At 47.9% G+C, this 18,479-nt stretch overlaps 2 protein-coding genes and 1 non-coding gene across 3 annotated transcripts in view; 2 read left to right on the top strand and 1 right to left on the bottom strand.

Moving 5' to 3' along the window:
• The window catches only part of ALLC (allantoicase), a 20,991-nt gene extending 14,427 nt beyond the window's left edge, over nt 1–6,564 (top strand). Inside the window, 5 exon segments of the mRNA XM_057743688.1 lie at nt 1,479–1,634; nt 2,040–2,113; nt 3,100–3,208; nt 5,497–5,621; nt 6,382–6,564. Of these exon segments, the coding sequence (XP_057599671.1) occupies nt 1,479–1,634; nt 2,040–2,113; nt 3,100–3,208; nt 5,497–5,621; nt 6,382–6,564 (647 nt within the window).
• Nucleotides 5,195–5,386, bottom strand: LOC130857937 (U2 spliceosomal RNA). Its single transcript, XR_009054931.1, has one exon. It is a non-coding gene; the product is annotated as a U2 spliceosomal RNA (small nuclear RNA).
• A 990-nt stretch (nt 6,565–7,554) lies between the features above and the next one.
• Nucleotides 7,555–18,479, top strand: part of DCDC2C (doublecortin domain containing 2C) — a 63,313-nt gene continuing 52,388 nt past the window's right edge. The window contains exons 1-2 of the mRNA XM_057743404.1: nt 7,555–7,841; nt 16,771–16,822. Of these exons, the coding sequence (XP_057599387.1) occupies nt 7,555–7,841; nt 16,771–16,822 (339 nt within the window). The remainder of the gene's footprint in view (nt 7,842–16,770; nt 16,823–18,479) is intronic.

The raw sequence follows: 18,479 nt of genomic DNA, 5'->3' as shown, positions 1-18,479 counted from the left end.
ACAGAGCTTAGGAGTTGAGGAAGGGTCTGAAAATCTATCGGGCGGGAGCCCTGCTTTACGGGGCGGGTCCTGGAAGTTTCCTGCACACACCAAATCTCCTTCTTGACTGGTCAGCCTCCGTGAACGGCAGGTGAGGGCTGTGCTCTGTCGGTATGCAGATTTCTCCTCCCGTCTTGTCTCCCGTGGCACCTTTAGCTGCTCCGTGAGGATTCCACCTGGATCCAAGTTTAAAAGGGAAAGGGAGCAGCAGGCGAACCCGACGGGACAGCTGGGGCGGGACGGGGTTGCTTTACTGAGACCCCCTCAAAGTATCAAGAGGCATTTCTAACATTCCTTGATAGTTTTGATTAAAAGTGAGGCTGGATATTAATTCTGTAAAGAAGAGTCTTATTTTTTAAAACGTAAAATCAACTTTAATAGGCATGAACATTCTATACCGTTAAGGCAGATCGCAATGTCCGATGAACCAGAATAGTGTGTGAATTACTCTCCCTAGCATATTTTCTCGGGTTTTATGCCAACACAGTCTGGTTGTATTTCCTGTAAATATCGAGACTTCCACTGTCCTACTGAAATTTTTTCAGATCACTCAATTTCACCAAATTTTTCATGGACAAATACATAGGGCTGGTTTCAGTACAATACTCTGGTGAACGTTTTGAGCTTCTATATAGAAAAGCTTGGCTCCTACCTTCTGGGAAATAATAAACAAATAAAAAACATTCATTTTATTAGAATCAGATAATGTGAGTGGATCTTGGTAGCTATTTTCTGCTCTGCAGACCTAATCTCAAGCTGCTCTGGTTCTCAGCGGCTATTTGATTTTGTGAATATTAGCTTCAGTATCCCCAATTGCACTGCGAAGCAACGCGTTGCAAAAATAAAAATGTAAGGCTCTTGCGTGATTTAACAATGCTGATTTCTGGCACAAACATTATTACATCTGTGGTGAATTCCCCAATTGCTTTTTGGCCTTCCCAGAGTTATTAATTCAACAACAACAAAATGCGAGTACCTACTATGTGCTACACAGAAGCAAACAAGACAGGCAGCTACTCTGGCCTTCAAAGATTTTGTATTCTGGTTCTGGGAGACTGTTATTACCAGAGACTTAAATAAAGAACGAGATAATTTCAGACTGTGATTAGAGTGATGCAGTAAATAAACAGGGGGAGATGATAAAATTAACCTGGGCAATCAGACAGCCGCCAGGTGCGGCGGGAAGATTACTCCAGGGACAGAGGGAAGGCCTTTCTGAGGCCACAACACCAAAGCTGAGACCTAAGAACAACAAGCAGCCTTTTGGGGAACTGGAAAAGTTGTCTCAGGATGAGGGGATGGCAAGTGCAAAGGCCCTGGGGCAGCGGGCTTGGTGTATTTGAGAACCGGAGCAGGCAGGTGTGGAGAGCTTTGTAGTTTAGGACATGCAAACAGCCACTTTCCCAAGTAGGAATAACTAAGGCACCTTTCCTTTCCAGATGGTGGAATCGCATGTCTTAGAGTATATGGTACTGGACAAAAAGACTGGACTGCGAGTGACCCCAAGGAACCGTTAGACCTGGTGACCATTGCTTACGGGGGTGCCTGTGTAGGATTTAGCAATGCACATTTTGGGCACCGAAACAACATAATAGGTGAGGCGATGCTCTAGGGGCTGGCTTTTACTGGGGACATCTGGGCACCGCATTAAACACCCCAACACGGTCTGAATCATTCAAGAGCGAGGGGCTGTCTCAGAGCACGAGAGTGGATAAGACCCGTCACCCCTGTGCAGGACTGCATGCCTGTATGACACGACATAAACCAATAGCTGTTTTCCCTCCTAACTTTGGCTTAAGCAGTTGCTATAAAAGGAAAAGTGAAATTGACTAACCCTATGGCTGAATTTACTGAAACATTAACTTTAATGAGAGTAATGTCCGTATCAATGCTCAGGTGCATGGGACCTGCTGTTAACCACCCCGAGGCATCCCTTCACACATTTAACACAGAATGGGATGTTCCTGTGACAGCCCCTTAAGCGATGTTGTTTTTGGCAGGAGTCCGCCTCACAGAGTCTATGGCAGACGGCTGGGAAACAGCACAAAGGCTGGACAGGCCACCAATACTGGAGGTGAGAGGTGGAAATACCGTGGCCTGAGCTTCCTACAAACTGCAGGTTTGTTTTTTTTTTCCACTTGATGTCAAGGAGATTTTTTTTTTTTAGAAACCTCTTAAGCGTTTTTCTAAATACTTATTACTTCTCCACATTTCCAAACTTCCTACTGTTTCATTATAATATCAAGGCCAGACTAGACATGAAGACTCAGAAGGCCAAACTTACTGGTTAATGCCGGCTGTTCTAATGCATTATTGGAATTGTCTGTTTTTTTCAATAAAGAAACAAGAATATCTACAATTTAATGATACAAAACCCACGAATAAATTTGTTGGCTGATCTGGAGGGAAAAACACCATTTCATCATTTTTAATATCTGTGTATCCCTGGGTGAAACCACTTGTGTGAACTTGTGACGGGACTCTAGAGATGACCCAGCTGTTTAATTTGGCCAGTAACTGACTTGAGATAAGGAAGTAAAAAAGGACAGGAAAGAAGATACTTTTCAATTTGTAAATCTCATTGCAAACATAATCGTAAACACTTCTTTCTTGGGTTAGTTTTTGTATCACCCAGTGCTTCCAGATGTAAATAAACAAACTCTCCTGGCTAGAAACTAGTGCTTGGAGGAAGGTCATACACTGGTACAGATTTGACCAAAAACATATCCACTTTGAAAGGTCAAAACAAACTGACCCTTTTGTATATAGCATCCTACCTGAATTTATAACTGACATACAAAATCATATCAAAAATTCATTAAAAATTTACCAAGTGCCCAAAAAACTCCTGAGTTGGCCTGGAGGTACTTACAGAATGAAAGCAAAGAGGCACTTTATACAAGAAGTAATTTACAAACAAGGTCACAGGAAACACTCTTTTACAGTAAGAAATAACAGGTATTGATTCATGCCAACATTTTCACCTGCTGGTGTTCAGGACTGCTGTCTTGCGTGATGCCAAGCTGGCTTATGTTTTTTCTTTTTCTTTTTGAATTCCAGAATGATGAGAATGGTGTTCTCCTAGTTCCGGGTTGTGAATGGGCAGTTTTCCTGCTGGCACATCCTGGAGTAATTACTCAAATTGAAATCGACACAAAATATTTCAAAGGTAAATGTACCGCCATGAGGAAATGCTCTGTATTCGGTGTGCTGGTTATAGATACAGTGGGCTCCTACGGGGGTGGGACTCAGGACAGCGGCTGTGGACCTGGCTTTCCACTCACAGATGTGCAGCCCTGAGCATGGTACTTTAACTCTCTGTACCCTGTTTCCGCTTTATAAAATGCCAGAGTTGAACTAATGTCTACAAATTCATAAGATTCTATGATGCTGTAAGGCTCTTCACCATAGGGGCCCTGAATTCCACTTGGAAAAAGCCTATGAAACACTTCCTGGTTAGGTCATAAGAAGAACTGGCTGGGGGTATCTTCTAATGGGGAAGGGTCCCAAGTAGATTGGTGACCATTTCTTCTCCAGGCTAGACTTTGAAGGCAGTGATCTACACCTTTTTAAAATTGTGCACTTTCATTAGTAAAAAAAAATTTGGACAACCACCCTTAATACTCTGTATTTACTTTCTTGTGAAACAAGATACATGTGTCATTGTATTAAGAAAATTCAAAAGAGGTTACTAAACTTTTATAATTGTTAGGTGACATTTTGATAAGTACTGGGGGGGGGGATCTTATGATTGTCTGGCTATCCGTGCATGAACACAGCAGTTTGGATTCATACATGGGATGCCTGATTTTTAAATGTCTTGTGAATCATAAAGACCTCACTCAACTAGTGAGTGTTTCATCAAGGCACAGCACATATTTAAGGTGAAGTTCATCATCAGTGGTAGTGTATGTAAATTATTTCAAGAAGTCTTGGTAATTGAAACTCCTGTCCGCAAGACTGAGGTTTAGATCCGATGGCGGTCATTGCTTTCACTTTGCAACACGGCTGACCAAGGGCTCATCCTGCAGGTCACCAGCAATGTCAGCTCTGCTCTCTTCTTGGTGTTCGTGGATGTTTGCAAATCCTCTCCAGTTGTATCATTTTTTTTAAAATTTTATTTTTTAAAAATTGAAGTATAGTTGATTTACAATGTTGTGCCAATCTCTGCTGTACAGCAAAGTGTCTAGTCGTATCTTTAATCCATGGTTCTCTGCATGGATAGTTTAAAATCACTTTATTCTTCTGAGGGGTAGTTTATTTAAAACGAGGTAACAACCAGCAAATCCACGTAACCAGGGACCCCAGGCTGCAATACGCCACAAACACACTGCTTGTGGTCCTCGGGGTATCTCTATCACCAATGATGACAGTCACGGGACCAGGGAACGAGCCAGCATCCAGTTATGACATCAACTATGCAAGGCTTAACATATATATATATATATACACACGTGTGTGTACGTATATTAAAGAAGCAGCAACAGTCGTCCTAGTGTTCTCCTCCTGCACCCGGAGAACACTGTCTCAAAGAGCATCCTCTTCTGCCAGAGTTCTTCATCAGCTGCTTCTCCTCTGTTGGTCTAAGTCCTGGGGATCCCTGTAGACACTCTCCTCACGAACAGTGTGGGAACCTTCCACTAAGGTCCTCTCACCCCACTGGGCACCTGATTCTGATGAAATGCCCGAGGAAATTCCAAAGAGAGAAGGAAAACTCAGGACCATATATTTTCACCTAGAGAACACTTACAAATCCTTGCATACAACACCTGTGGTTGCTGCTAAGCCCTAAGAAATCAGTATTTCTTTGTCTTCTGATTATATGATTCTATTCTTTCATATGATGCCACAAGGAAAATATCTTCCAGCTTCATAATAATTTCAGATGAGCCACAGGACAGTTTGCAAGTAATTAAATATGCAATCTAGGAAGCTTATCAAACATGTTCACCTTTCAAAGTAAAACGTCCTTCATTCAACCTCAAATGCACCCGTCCATTGGCATATGCCAGGCCACTCATTCCTCTGAGAAGCAAACACTCATGAATTTCATCAGGCAATCCAGCTCCATCACAAACTGCTACATTCCTTCTTTCACATACTTTATACCTTTGCTTTTGTTTAGAAAGGACGTTGATTTGTTTTTTCTTTTTTTTTTTGGTGCACCGTTTCTGGATGTACTGCAATACCAGGTCGATGTGTGCAGTGGACAGAGCAAGCTCCTATTCCATCTCCTGGTTCTCAAAATCCATGTAATATTGTTGTTCGCAGATAGAGGACGTATCAGATATTAAACTGCTAAGAACAGATACTACACTTGATCTTAGCCAAAAGCCCAAGAAGCGACTTTTTTTTCCTGGGTTTTTGATCCAACTAAAAAAAGCTGATATTCTATACACCAAACTGCACCGAGTACAAACAGAGTGGAGAAAGTCAACCTTTATTTTTTTCCAATAGGCAATTCTCCTGACAGCTGTAAGCTGGACGGCTGCATCCTGACGACTCAGGAAGAAGAAGACGTGGTCAAGCAGAAGTGGGATGTTCCGGGCCACAAGTGGAAACCACTGCTTCCGGTCACAAAGGTTAGTGCAGTACCTCACCCATCAGGAGCTGTGCAGGCCGCCCTCCCCGGAGCTACTTCACTCAGACTGGATTTCGAAGGATTATGGTACAACCCCAAACTTCTGCTCAGTTTAACAGTACAACAAATGAGCTGTTAAAAGCCACATCTGCGCTTTTACATATAAAATAAAGACAGGCACTCATATATATAATTTATATAGAAAATAAAAAGACGGGCCCTAATTTCTCATACCTTTGCATATGTAACAATCAAATTTTGTTTTAGACCATCTTGTCCAAAAATATTTACATGGAAAAATGTTTCTGCATTATATTAACTTTTCAGGAGGGGCACCTCGCATATTTAAAGCTACAGGAGTGTGCCCACCTGTGGGAGGGATGCTGAGATGTTCCCGAAGCGTTTTCTTGGATCATCCAGGAGGGAAGTGGTCAGTTCCTGGTCAGAGACGGCGGTGAGGGCTGCTCCCTGTCATGAAGGGTGATGGCCTCCGGGAGACACCCATGTGCCCCCTTCTTGCTTTTTCTCATCAGTTTGTCCACTTAATTAACCATTAAAAGCAAACACCACAGGTTTGTTTTACGCATGTTGGTCTCCTCTGGGCATCCTGTCCCTACCCGCTGATGGCTCTGGCAAGCCAGGTCGCTACCCCTGAGTAACTTTCACTTTTTAAAGCCCCTGAGTCCAAGCCGATGCGCGGCCTTGGGCGTGTCAGCCCATCTGGTTCTTCCATGGACCTCCACCTCTGCCTCTCTTTTCAGCTAAACCCCGACGAGAACCACGTATTGGACAGCCTAACCCCGGAGCTGCAGGACCATCATCCCTGACGGGGCGTGAGCCGCCTGCGACTCCAGGGCTTCCCCAGCTCCATCTGCCTCCTGCGGCCCCGCGAGAAGCCCGTGATGCGGTTCTGGGTGAAGGCGGGCTTCAGGGCGAACCTCTAACCCCACGCGGCAGCGCAGCGGTCACACGAGGACTCAGTCACACTCTTCTTCTGGAGGGTTTTCGACACCCGAACCTTAAGAAGGTTCTAGCGGTTCATGTTTTGAAGGGCAATGTAATTCCTGGTGGTTTGGTAAAGTGGTCAGTCACGCACTGGTGTCTGTTTCTAATGTTGCTACCCAGCGCCTGGCAGCTGAAATATTGGCTGTGGCTGTGAATGGCAGGATTGCTTTTCTTTTTCTTCCTTTCTTTCTTTTTTTTAACAGAACGAGATACTGATATGTATAGCGTCAGTGTTCTGTACCTTCAGAGGCACTTCAACAGGTAATGCGTAACCTACGTCTTTAAAAGTCTGTCTGAGCGCATCGGCGCCGCTGGGAAAGTACATGCCCAGCGTCACTCAGCTCAGTGTCACTCAGTGTCACTCAGTGCAGCAGCTCCGCGGACTGGCCTCTCTTCACCCAGAGGAGGGAGCGACCCTCCCAAGGACACACGGGCCCTTGAACTGTTCTGCCCCAAAGGAAGGTGCGTCCTGAAGGTGACACCTTTGAGGTGCCGCGTGCCCGCTGCGCCTAGTAACCCCATGCCTCGCAGGCTCTGACAATTCCTCCTCGACGCACTTTTGTCAAGGTGGTCCTGATACCGCCCCCCCATCTCCCCACCTCCCCACCTCCCGTGCATCGCAGGGCGGAGGGGTAGTGGGAGGGGTCGTGCGGGTGCCCAGCGGGTCCTCCCCCTCCGGCTCCCGCCACCTCTGCAGGAGCCGCGCCCGCCTGCCTTCCTGCGAGCTCTGGGGTCCTCCCCTGCCCGCACTCTGATGCCCGGCACCTGTGCTGGCTCCGCCCCCCCCCCACCTGCCCGGCTCGTGCCGCCCCTCTGCCGGGCGGGCGGCGGTCACAATCGCGGTGGCGTCAGCGCGGGCGGCGGCGGCCGGGGACCCGCGTGGGGAGCGCGCGGGCGGCACGGGCGGCGCGGGCGGCGGAGCCGGGGCCATGGGCTCGCGCGCGCCGCACGTGCTGGTGGACACCACGCCCGCCAAGGCCGTCGTGGTCTACCGCAACGGCGACCGCTTCTACGTGGGCCGCAAGGTCGTGCTGTCGCGGCGCCGCGTGGCCACCTTCGAGGCGCTGCTGGAGCAGCTGACGGAGCAGCTGGGGGGGCCGAGCGGCGTCCGGCGCCTCTTCACCCCCACGCGCGGGCGCCCGGTGCGCGAGCTGGACGCGCTGACGCCCGGCGGCAAGTACGTGGCGGCCGGCCGCGAGCGCTTCCAGAAGCTCGAGTAAGTGCCGCCCGCGCCTCGCCCGCCGCCGCCCCGCCCCGGGGCCCGGGGACCGTGCCCGGGTCTCCCAGGCCTGGTGGCCCGTCCCGTCCCCGCGGGCCCTGATCTACCTCGGCAGGGTGACCCATCCTGTCTCGGCAAGACCAGGGACCGTGCCCGGGTCTACTCCGGCCTGGTGGCCTGTCCCGTCCCTGCGGGGCCGGGGACCGTGCCCGGGTCTATCCAGGCCTGGTGGCCCGTCCCTTCCCCGAGTCTATCCAGGCCTGGTGGCCCGTCCCGTCCCCGGGTCTGTCCAGGCCCGGTGGCCTGTCCTGTCCCCACGGGGCTGGGGACCGTGACCTAGGTCTGTCCAGGCCTGGTGGCCCGTTCTGTCCCCGCAGGGTCGGGGACCACCCCCAGCTCTGCCCCCGGCCTGGTGGCTCGTCCTGTCCCCGTGGGGCTGGGGACCATGCCCGGGTCTACTCCGGCCTGGTGGTCTGTCCTGTCCCCGGGTCTGTCCAGGCCTGGTGGCCCGTCCTGTACTTGCGGGGCCAGGGACCGTGCCCGGGTCTCCCAGGCCTGGTGGCCTGTCCCTTCCCCGGGTCTATCCAGGTCTGGTGGCCCGTCCTGTCTCGGCAAGACCAGGGACCGTGCCTGGGTCTACTCCGGCCTGGTGGCCTGTCCCGTCCCTGCGGGGCCTGGGACCATGCCCGGGTCTATCCAGGCCTGGTGGCCCATCCCTTCCCCGGGTCTGTCCAGGTCTGGTGGCTCGTCCTGTCCCCGCGGGGCTGGGGACCGTGACCTAGGTCTGTCCAGGCCCGGTGGCCTGTCCTGTCCCCGTGGGGCTGGGGACCGTGACCTAGGTCTGTCCAGGCCTGGTGGCCTGTTCTGTCCCCGCAGGGTCGGGGACCGCCCCTGGCTCTGCCCCCGGCCTGGTGGCTCGTCCTGTCCCCGTGGGGCCGGGGACCATGCCCGGGTCTACTCCGGCCTGGTGGTCTGTCCTGTCCCGGCGAGGTTGAGAACCGCCACCTGGGTCTACCCTGGCCTAGTAGCCTGTCCCGTCCCCACAGGGCTGGGGACCGTGACCCAGGTCTACCCCGGCCTGGTGGCCCGTCCCATCCACGTGAGGTTGGGAACTGCCACCCGGGTCTATCCAGGCCTGGTGGCCTGTCCTGTCCCCGTGGGGTCAGGGATGGCCCCGGCTCTGCCCCTGCCCAGTGCCGCCGTCCTGTAGGGACTTTCTCCGCAGGGCCTTCTCGCGCCACCTGCGCACCGCAGGCCACCGCCCCTGCCCGCCTTGTGGGGGGGGGGGCAGGGCAGCTACCGTCACCCAACTGGTTGGTGTTGGAGAGAATCAGAAAGGGGATGGGGAGAGAGGTGGCGGGTGTGGCAATGAAAATAGGGCAGCCAGGGCCTCCTGTTTGAGAAGGTGATCTCTGCGCCAAGGTCTGCAGGAAGAAAGGGAGTTAGCTCCGCAGAGGGGAACCAGGAGAGGCATGTTGCAGGCGGGATGCAGAGCTGGGTCATTGCGTGTCCAGCCTGGGGTTCCCGGGACCTGGGCAGCCTCCCTCCCTGAGCGCACTTACTGAAGTGTGATGCCGCCCACATCAGTGTGCTCTGTTCTGCTGGGTTACTACCCTGCAGAGGACAGGCGGCGGGCCTGTGATTTCCGAATGCTGGCACCTGACCCAGCGCTGGCCGGTGAGCAAGGACAGCCGCCCCAGGGTCTGCTGGGATCAAGACAGCAGCTGCTGGGATGGCGGCATCCTGGGGAAATAGGCCTGTGTGTCCGCGCCAGGGCTGCTCAGAAAGCCATAGTGGACACTGGCCATATTCAGGCGGTGAGTTGTTCTTGTGGGTGCCCAGGCAAAGTGTCAGTTTAATTCTTTTTTGTTTAGCCTGGGACTGGTATTGCAGTTCCTTTGAAATCTTCCTGCCAGTGGGGTTACGGCATGCTTTTCTGTTTATACTGTTACTTTTCTTCCCAAGTGTACCTCAGTCTTTTGTGTACTTATAATCCTTATAATTTCTCTAAGCTCTCTTGGTAACAGTCATTATACAAACACCGCTGCAACCCAAAGGTATCTGCAGTTGGTTAACAAAAGCTATTGTGGTGCTTCTTCCTGTAGGGCAGCCTCCAGGGTGCTGCAGAGCCTGCGAGGGCTTTGCAGTGTATGTTTGGGGAGATAAGAGACAAACAGAAGTCACCACAAAAGAGAACACGGTAACTGCTAGGACGGAAGCACAGGTTTAATTCTGTCTAGGTGCAGGACCTCAGAAAAGGCTTCCTTCACAAAGTGGAAAGGAGAAAATCGTTTGTTTCTCAACCCTCCGTGAATTCCTGGGCTCCCTTGGCTTCACTCATTTCTTGTGTCTGCCTCTAAAGATATTATTACCGTTCCTCACATTGTTGTTGCCTCTGTTGCTTTTATTGTGAAACATATCATGTATCCAGAAGAGTGTATGCAGTTTTACGTGTAAAGAACAGTAGTAAAGCGAGCCTCTGTGCAAACCACAGCCCATGTTAAGGAAACAAGCGTCTCCAGAATTTTAAAAACCTCCTTCCCCACCCCTATCCTTTGCCCACAGGTAACCACTATATTGGCTTTTGTAATAATCATCTTTTCATTATACTCCATCCCTGAAGGATAGGTTTTTTTCACTGTTTTATGTACTTTATGTAAATGCAATTATATTGCGTATATTTTCTGTTACTTGCTTTTCCACACAATCATATGCTTCTGAGAGTCACCCATGTTAATAGCATGTAGCTGTAGGTCATTCATTTTTACTGTTGTGTATTATTTCATTGACTGATATACCAGTTTATTTATCCAATCTGTTGATGGATAATTTGGTTCGTTTTCAATTTTATGCTAAAAAAAGCAACACTGCTGTAAGCGTTCTTTTCCCTGTCTCCTGGTGCACATAGGTAAGACTTTCTCTAGGAGCGCGTGTGAAGTATCTATCGCTGCATATCCTATTAGTGCAAGCTTATTGGTGTAAAACAATATTTACTATCTCCCAGTTCCTGTGATCAGGAAGTCCAGCGCTTAGCTGAGTGGTTCTGGTTCAGAGACGCTCGTGAGTCTGCAGTCAAGATGCTGGCTGCAGTCACATCTGAAGGCCTGACCGGGCTGGACGCTTGCAGGCTCACTCACGTGGCCGTGGCAGGAAGCTTCACCCGTGCCACGCGCCCGTTCCTGGGAGCCCTAGCGGCTGGCTCTCCCCAGTGTGAGTGATCCGGGCTGAAGCCACACTGTCTGTTGTTACCGCTGGTTCTCTGCCGTGCTGTCTTCTCTCTCCCTCTGCCTAGTTATCGCTCTATGTTGGACATTTATAATTTTAAAGCTTATGTGCAGAAATAATTGGAGGCCTGGGATGATGCTGTCTTTGCCAAAGTGGATTTTGTTTGGCCAGCTCCCTGTGTCACCCCAGATCACCATCACCTAATAGAGCTTCACTGTGTGGGATGGTTTGGAGCACCCAGGGGTCTGGAAGCCAGGATGCTCCCCACTCCGCAGTGCAGCCAGTACGGGCCCAGTTCACAAAGAGGGTGGTTCACAAGACCCCCGTTGTTGGTGGGCCCTGAACCAGTGCTTTTCCTGTGGCCGCGAAAGGCTGTCAGAACCGTGGTTCACCCTCTCGGCTCTCTGCTCCCAGCAGCCACCACCCCTGGACCAAAGGGACCCCAGATGTCGGGCTCGTGTCTTTGGATTTCCTCTCTCTCCTGGAGTGAGGTAGTTCCTCACTATCTTGTTAGGTGTCTTATGTTTCAAAGACATGTTTTTTAGTTTGTCCAGCTTTATTTGTTTTTGGTGGAGAGGTTGATGGGGGTTACTTGGTGCATGGCTCCCAGAGCGGAGGTCTTCTCGCCCTTTCTGTTGTGATTCTGTGGGTGACGGTGTCCTTCAGCCCATGAAAGGTGGTTTTCATTGTCTTCTCACTCAGTGGGTGCTCATGAGCAATCAGCTGCCATCATCTGCTTCTTTGAAAGTAATATTGTATCTTTTTTAGCTTTTTAAAATATGTGCTGTTTGATTCTGGGTACTGTGCTTTACATGATACGTCTACATGCAGAGGTACTGAATTTTCTTGGGTCCTGGTGTGGCAACTGGCATTGGTTTTGGGGAATTCTCAGCCATGGTCTCTTCAGATGATGCCTCTGTCTAGGTTTTCTCTCTTTGCTTTCTGTATCTGGGTCCGTGTGGGCCGGCGTGTTTCATTGGCTCTCACCTCCGAAAGTCCTCTTCTTTTTCATGTACGTCTCTCTTTCTCTTTTATCTTTGTGCTGTAATCTAGGTACTTTCTTCACATAGATCTTTTGATTAATTTTTTCTGGTGTATATATGATGCTTCAAACTAATTTATTGAATTTTAAATTTAAATCATTTATTTTTCATTTCCAAACATTCTATCTGGTTCTTTTTCAATCTTCCATATTATTCTCTCGAGTCTCTTGGTCCTGCGTGTTTTTCAAGCTCGCCTTTTATTGAAATATCGTCCTTCTGTGGTCTGTGCCTATAATTCCAGTATTTGAAATTCGTCTCTGTTTTCTTTTATTTTACCTGATTTTCTCTTGTGGTCCTTTCTATCCTCGTTAGTTTACTTATTTTTTGACTGCAAATGACTCCTTTTTTACGGGACTTTTTTTTTTTGAGGAAATACTTTGAGGCCTGAGATAAAGGTGAGATTCTCCAGAGAGGATTTCCATTCTCTTCTCCCAAATGCCAGGGATGCTTTCTCTACAAAGAGACTCCAAATTCAATAAGTAACCTGAGTTTTTTTTTGGACCACCCAGGCAGTGTTATTTTATGAGCTAGCTGGCTTGTGATCCAGATTCTTAATGGCATCTGCAAAGATGCAAACTTGACATCCTATTGTTTTTGAAGAAAAATCACAGACATCACAGTTGCTAAGAGGTAGGTTTTGGATTAATGCCGTGATACTTTAGATTTAAATTTATCACCGTGATAATCCTGGTATGGATGAGAATTCCCTGACTTGAATATACGCCTTTGTAGCTGTTTGAGTATGTTTTCAGGGTGAGTTCCTGGACGCTACACACTGAACGTTTGTGTCCCCCTGAAATTCATATGTTGAAACTGAACCCCTCATGTGATGGTGTTGACTTGAAAAAAATGCACATTGTAAGAGCTGTGAGTTATTCCATGTCTCACCGAGGGCTGTGAGTGGGAGACAGCCTCTCAGACAGCCCCGAGGAACTGCTCTGAAGACAGTGGTGGGAGACAGCGCACGTGGGATTTTGGAGAAGGGGGTCCGTGCACTCAAGCACCCATCTCAGTAGAAGGTTGCTGCCAGTCCCGAGGCACAGACGTCTCAGTGAACGATTTTAGTGCTTTTCTAAGTATGGGAAGATACAAGAATCAGGGTCATTAAAAATTTCTCCTGAAATATTTCTAACTAAGGGCCTATTTTGCCTGTTTTCCCAAAGCACAGAGGGCCCTTTCCTGCTCTTCACCCTTGAATTCCTTCCAGGGTGTCCTGTAGGTCAGCGATGGCGGTGGCTAATGGCTTCATCCTTGTAGGGCCAGGTGGTGAGTGACGTTCCTTTCGTAGGGGTGTCAGGAGGCAGGGCCTTGGGAGGGGATGAGGGCCTGAGGTTGTTGTCCTCGTGATGGGATTAGGGCCCTTATAGAAGGGACCCCGGAGAGCTCCCTCACCCCTTCCTCCAGGTGAGGACACAGTGAGAAGACCGTCTGTGAACCAGCGAGGGGGTCCTTAGCAGACACTGAATACGTCAGTGCCTTGATGTTGGGCTTCCAGCCTCCAGAACCGCGACAAGCGAAGGTCTGCTGTTTAACCCTCCCCGCTGCCCCACTCCCCTGCCCGCCAGCCTGCGGTATTTTTGTTACCACAGCCTGAACAGACTCAGACATTGTGTATGCTGGAGTCCCATTTCCTACCAGAAGCTGGTCTTCACTGTTGATTTACGACCATGAAAGAAGGTTTCAACAAAAACTGACTTTAAAATCCTTTTCAATGTATGTGTGATGAAAAGTTTTATTGTCCCCCCAAAACATTTCTTTTTAAAATTGACGTGTGTTCTGTCTGTGAGCAGATGAGGAAGGAAGCTTGTGAAGCACTGACTGTCACGCCTGGACCGTCATCTGTAAATTCTTTCCTGTTCTCTGTGCGTCGAGGCATTTTCTAAGAGATCCCGTGAGACCTCTAATGTGGGAGAGAGAGTTTCAGGGTTAATTCTGGATGTTTTGGACAGGTGGCAGAAATGCCGAGAAAGACTTCGAGGTGTTTCTCTTCCCAGATTTCTTAATGTTGATTATTATTTTCCGTAGGGAAGGAAATGGGATCCAGTTCACTGAGCCGGGAGGGGGAGATGGGATTCCCACGCGGTCGAGACCCTCTGTTATTTCACATTTTCTATGTACCTTGATTGCTGTCAAATGGATAGGTGATATTTAAATGCAAAGTTCAACACTGAGAGGCATTTGGATTTCATTTCCTTCACTACCTTCTAGACCAGTGAAGTATGAAATCAGAACCCAGACGTGGTGAACAAAGCCCTGAAAACTACTTGGCGTGATCTATGCTGGTATCAGCGAGCTTGCACTTGCTGGAATGCATATTCTGTACTTCCTGAGCCACTGAACGGTTAAAATTAATTTTCACCAGCAAAGAATCTTCTAATTGTGCCACCAGCAGATGAACTTTGAAGTGCAACCTGATGATATATTAACCGTCCTGGAGGGTTTCTCATAATAATGGCTGTGAAACGGTACATTGAGGAGACAAACACTGTAAAATCCACCCTCGTCCAACCATCATTCAAACGTTTCCTACGTTTTCCAGAATAAATTAGAGATGAGAAACATAATTTTTTTCTCTATAAAACAAAATATTATAGGTTAATAATTACTTAAAAAAATACATGTCCCGTAAAGCCTGAAATTAATGATTTCTTTTGTGGGGAAAGTCGTGTTCACAGTAAAATGTAGATGAGGGCATTTTGTGTGTGTGTGTGTGTGTGTGTGTGTGTGTGTGTGTGTGCGCGTGTGTGTGTGTTTGGAGAGACCCCCAAAGAATCTGATTTATAGGAGTTTTTTCCTGTTGACCTTAGGAGCTTGCTGTTGAGAGTCAAGGTGAAAGTGCTGTTTAAATCAAACCATGGCGCTCACCGACCCCCAGCCTGTGCTTTCCCTCTCCTTACCTCGTGCTTGTACCCGAGGACTCGTGGATGACGGGGAGGCAGGGAAGTGTGTGGGGAAGGTGGTCTCAGAGCCGGAAGACCTGGGGTGGACTGAGTCCTGGCTCTTCCCATCTGGGTAGCTTTTAGCAAATTAAATAACCTCGCTGAGACTCAGCTTCCTTGTCAGTAAAATGGGGTCATTAGTACCTCCGTCAGGGTGGTGTTGCGAGTATGAGATGGACACAGTACTCTGGAAGGCCTGGCTTGATCCTCGTGACTGGCTTCTTCTTCTCCTTTATTCTCCGGAAGCCGCAAGGAGGGACCTTGCAATGAGCATCTAGCTTCTGCTTCAGATTCCTGCTCCCCGCCGTCCGCCGCCCCCCTGGGAGACCCAGGTCCAACCAGAAACCTCCTCCAGGCACCTGGCTTAAAGGCCGGGCCCCCTGGGTCCCTGCGGAGTTACTTGTTCCCTCTTTCCCTTCTAGTTTTGCGTTCTTTGGGAGGCCGCATGGAAACCGTAAATAGTGTTTTGTGGTGTTTCCCATCTTTTTATGCCTTAATTTTCCTGTATTTATTTTTACCTTTTGTTTGCATTTAATGATAATAAGTTGTCTTGTTTGGGGGATTAATCTTCCTCATCAAATATGGAATTTGGGGATTTAACAGGAAAATACCTATGTGAAGACACACAGAAGGGTGCACGGAAGGGATCTATAAGCCGAGGGGGAGATTTGGAGATTTGTAGGCTCTTTGGTTCACAGTTTTCGAGGGTTTGAATTGGCTGCAACATTTTATAATGGGGAGTTCATGTAATAAGCAATTTTGGTTTCCATTAAAAAAATACAGGATTTTGTTGTTTAAAAGGATTTAGTTTTTAGTTGCCTGTGTTTCCACAGGAAAACAGTGCTCTGCAGTTACGGGCACTGTTCATCTTACAGGGACTCTCACTGCCACTAGCCACAGTCCCCACCACTCCCTAATACAACCCTTTACAAGCATCATCATTTACTTGCCCAGCCTCTGTAGGCACCTGAGCGTGTCACTCTTGACTGTATGCTAAGTACTTAAAAATGTCTTTTTCCTTCCATCTACCAACTCTTAATCAATCCTTCTCTGACTGTTGCTAAAACCATTGTCAAGAACAATCTCATACGTTAAAAATTTGTTTTAAATCCGGAAGAAACCTTAACACACGTAAATCTTAGTGTGTTATTTATTATCATTAAAAATATCTGTTCCATTTTTGAGGCATATGGAAGGCTCTCCAAAATTCCCCCAGGGTCAAAAATTGTATCGGTGGGACTCACACACATTTTATTCCGTGGCTCTTTTCTGGTGTTCAGTTTTGGCAGAATGGGAACAGTGATGCCATTCTGTGAGACAGGAAGGGACCGTGCAGCAGAGAGGGAGCTGGGCGTGGCACCTGGGACTCTGCTCTGACGCTGGCCAGTGGTGGACCCTGGACGAGCCATTAGTGACCCAGCAAAGGCCTCTCGATTAATCTCCGAGGTTGCTCTCTGACTGATAATGTTGCATGAGGGAAAGCAATGCCACTGAAGGACAGTTTTCCTGGGTGACTCCAACGGTAGCTAGTGTGAACATTTTCCTGCAATGACATTGCTATTGTGTATTGATGCGTGCATCTATGATGCTCTAGAGTTTAGTTTTAAGTTGCTGTGGAGTGGTATATTTGAATGCTGAAAAGGAGTCATCTCTAAAGAGACTCAAGTTTTCTATCTACATATTTACCTTCTAATTAGGTTTTTCTTTCTTCTTTTGCAGTTATATTAATATAGTTCCCAGCAAACCTGCAAAGATGAGAAAGTTGAAGGAAGTAAGTGTTCACTACGAACTACTGAAGATGGGATAAATTGGATGATTTGGTAAAAATTATGATGTCAGTATTGAATAACTAAAGTTTGATCAAAACAGCATTTTGTGGGGAGTGCCTATACAGCCATGCTGCTCTTGAAGCCAGAAGTTGCCATGCAAGCTTGTTCTGTTTGTCAAGAGCACTTAAGTCACTAAGATGATGGATGTTGGTAAGAACGTTTGAAGACCCCGGTTAGGGAGAGAGTCATCTTTGAGATGCAGCGTGCTTCATCTATTAAGACTTTTTACTCCTCTTTTGTTTTGGGGATTTGGAAAGACAGGTGTCGGGAAAAGTTATTTTAAGTTACATGATGTCGAAGCTAATTATAATGTTACATGTAAAGGTTTGCATCACTTTCTCAACATTGTTGTACTTGATAGACATTTGAAAGGTCTACAAGAGGGAACCCTCCACCACCCTGTTCACATCACTTGAGTCTTAGTAAAAAAACCAAACCAAACCAAACCAAAACCAAATTTTACATGTAAGTTAAGAGATCCACCTTTTAAATAAGCAACAAAAATCCGGTTTGAGCAGGAGAGCCTGATGATATTTAGAATGCAAGATGATTTTTACTTTTTTATTTTGTAAATGGACTTTTTGTGGAGTATTTCAAAGGTGAGCTGTTTTCAGAGAATCTGCTTCTCTAAGTGGTAGTTTTGCTATTAAGTTCTCTCCTCTGTGGAAAGATGATGAGAATGTGTCTTAGAGGACTTCTGTGAGGGTTACATGATAAAATATACATAATGTACCAGCACTAGATAAATGTAGGTTCTGGTCCCCAACCTCAAAGAAGCGGGACCTCTCAGCGTCCTTGAAGTCCACCAGTGCTCCAGTAAAGGACGGTCTGGCAGTTCTCACATCGCACACAGGCACAGAGGCGTTTAGCTGCTCCTTTGCATCTGGACTTTAAGGCCATGCGATGCAAGTCAGGTGTATCCCTTACCGACCTTAGACTGCAACTTGCCAGGGGCAGGAGGGCAAGTTTCCCACAAGAAAGCCATTCCGGCAGCCGTTGAATTTCAGGGCCACCTTAACACAGAGAGAGGAAATGGTGTATGAGTCCCCTTAACACCCAGGCCCCTGCGTCCCCCTGTCCAGGTGGGGCGGGGAGTGTGTTTAAGCACCAATTCTGAGACGTTCCCCTCTAGAGAATCTGTTCAAGTGTGAGTCTATATTTACCCTTTGTACATGTTAATGGTGTAAAAACATTAGATATGACTATTAGGTGACATTTAGCATTTTAGGACAGGAAGGAAACTTCGAGATTATCTCATCAAAACTCCTTGTTTTCTAGTTGAGGACGCTGTGATGGGAGAGGTTACGAGGGTACCGGCATCGAAACGCGCGCAGGAGCCCCGTCCTCTCAGAGTCAGTAGTAGACTGCTGTGCACTCATACCAACCAGACTATAGTTGCCCAAAGGGTTTTATAATTGTTCTTTTGAAATTTACACTCTTTTCATTAAAAAAAATCTGATTTTAAAGTTGTCCTTGCTGCGAAAAATGTCAAAAATGCCGTTCAGAGAAGCTCAGTGAGGAAAGTTAGAATCACTCACAATCCTACCTCCCAAAGATCAGTGCTCTCTGCATTTTGTCATGTCCGCTTCCAGTTGTTTT

This window comes from Hippopotamus amphibius, chromosome 7 (genome assembly GCF_030028045.1).
Source record: "Hippopotamus amphibius kiboko isolate mHipAmp2 chromosome 7, mHipAmp2.hap2, whole genome shotgun sequence".
Lineage (NCBI taxonomy): Eukaryota > Metazoa > Chordata > Mammalia > Artiodactyla > Hippopotamidae > Hippopotamus > Hippopotamus amphibius.
This window is presented reverse-complemented; position numbering and strand designations above follow the sequence as displayed.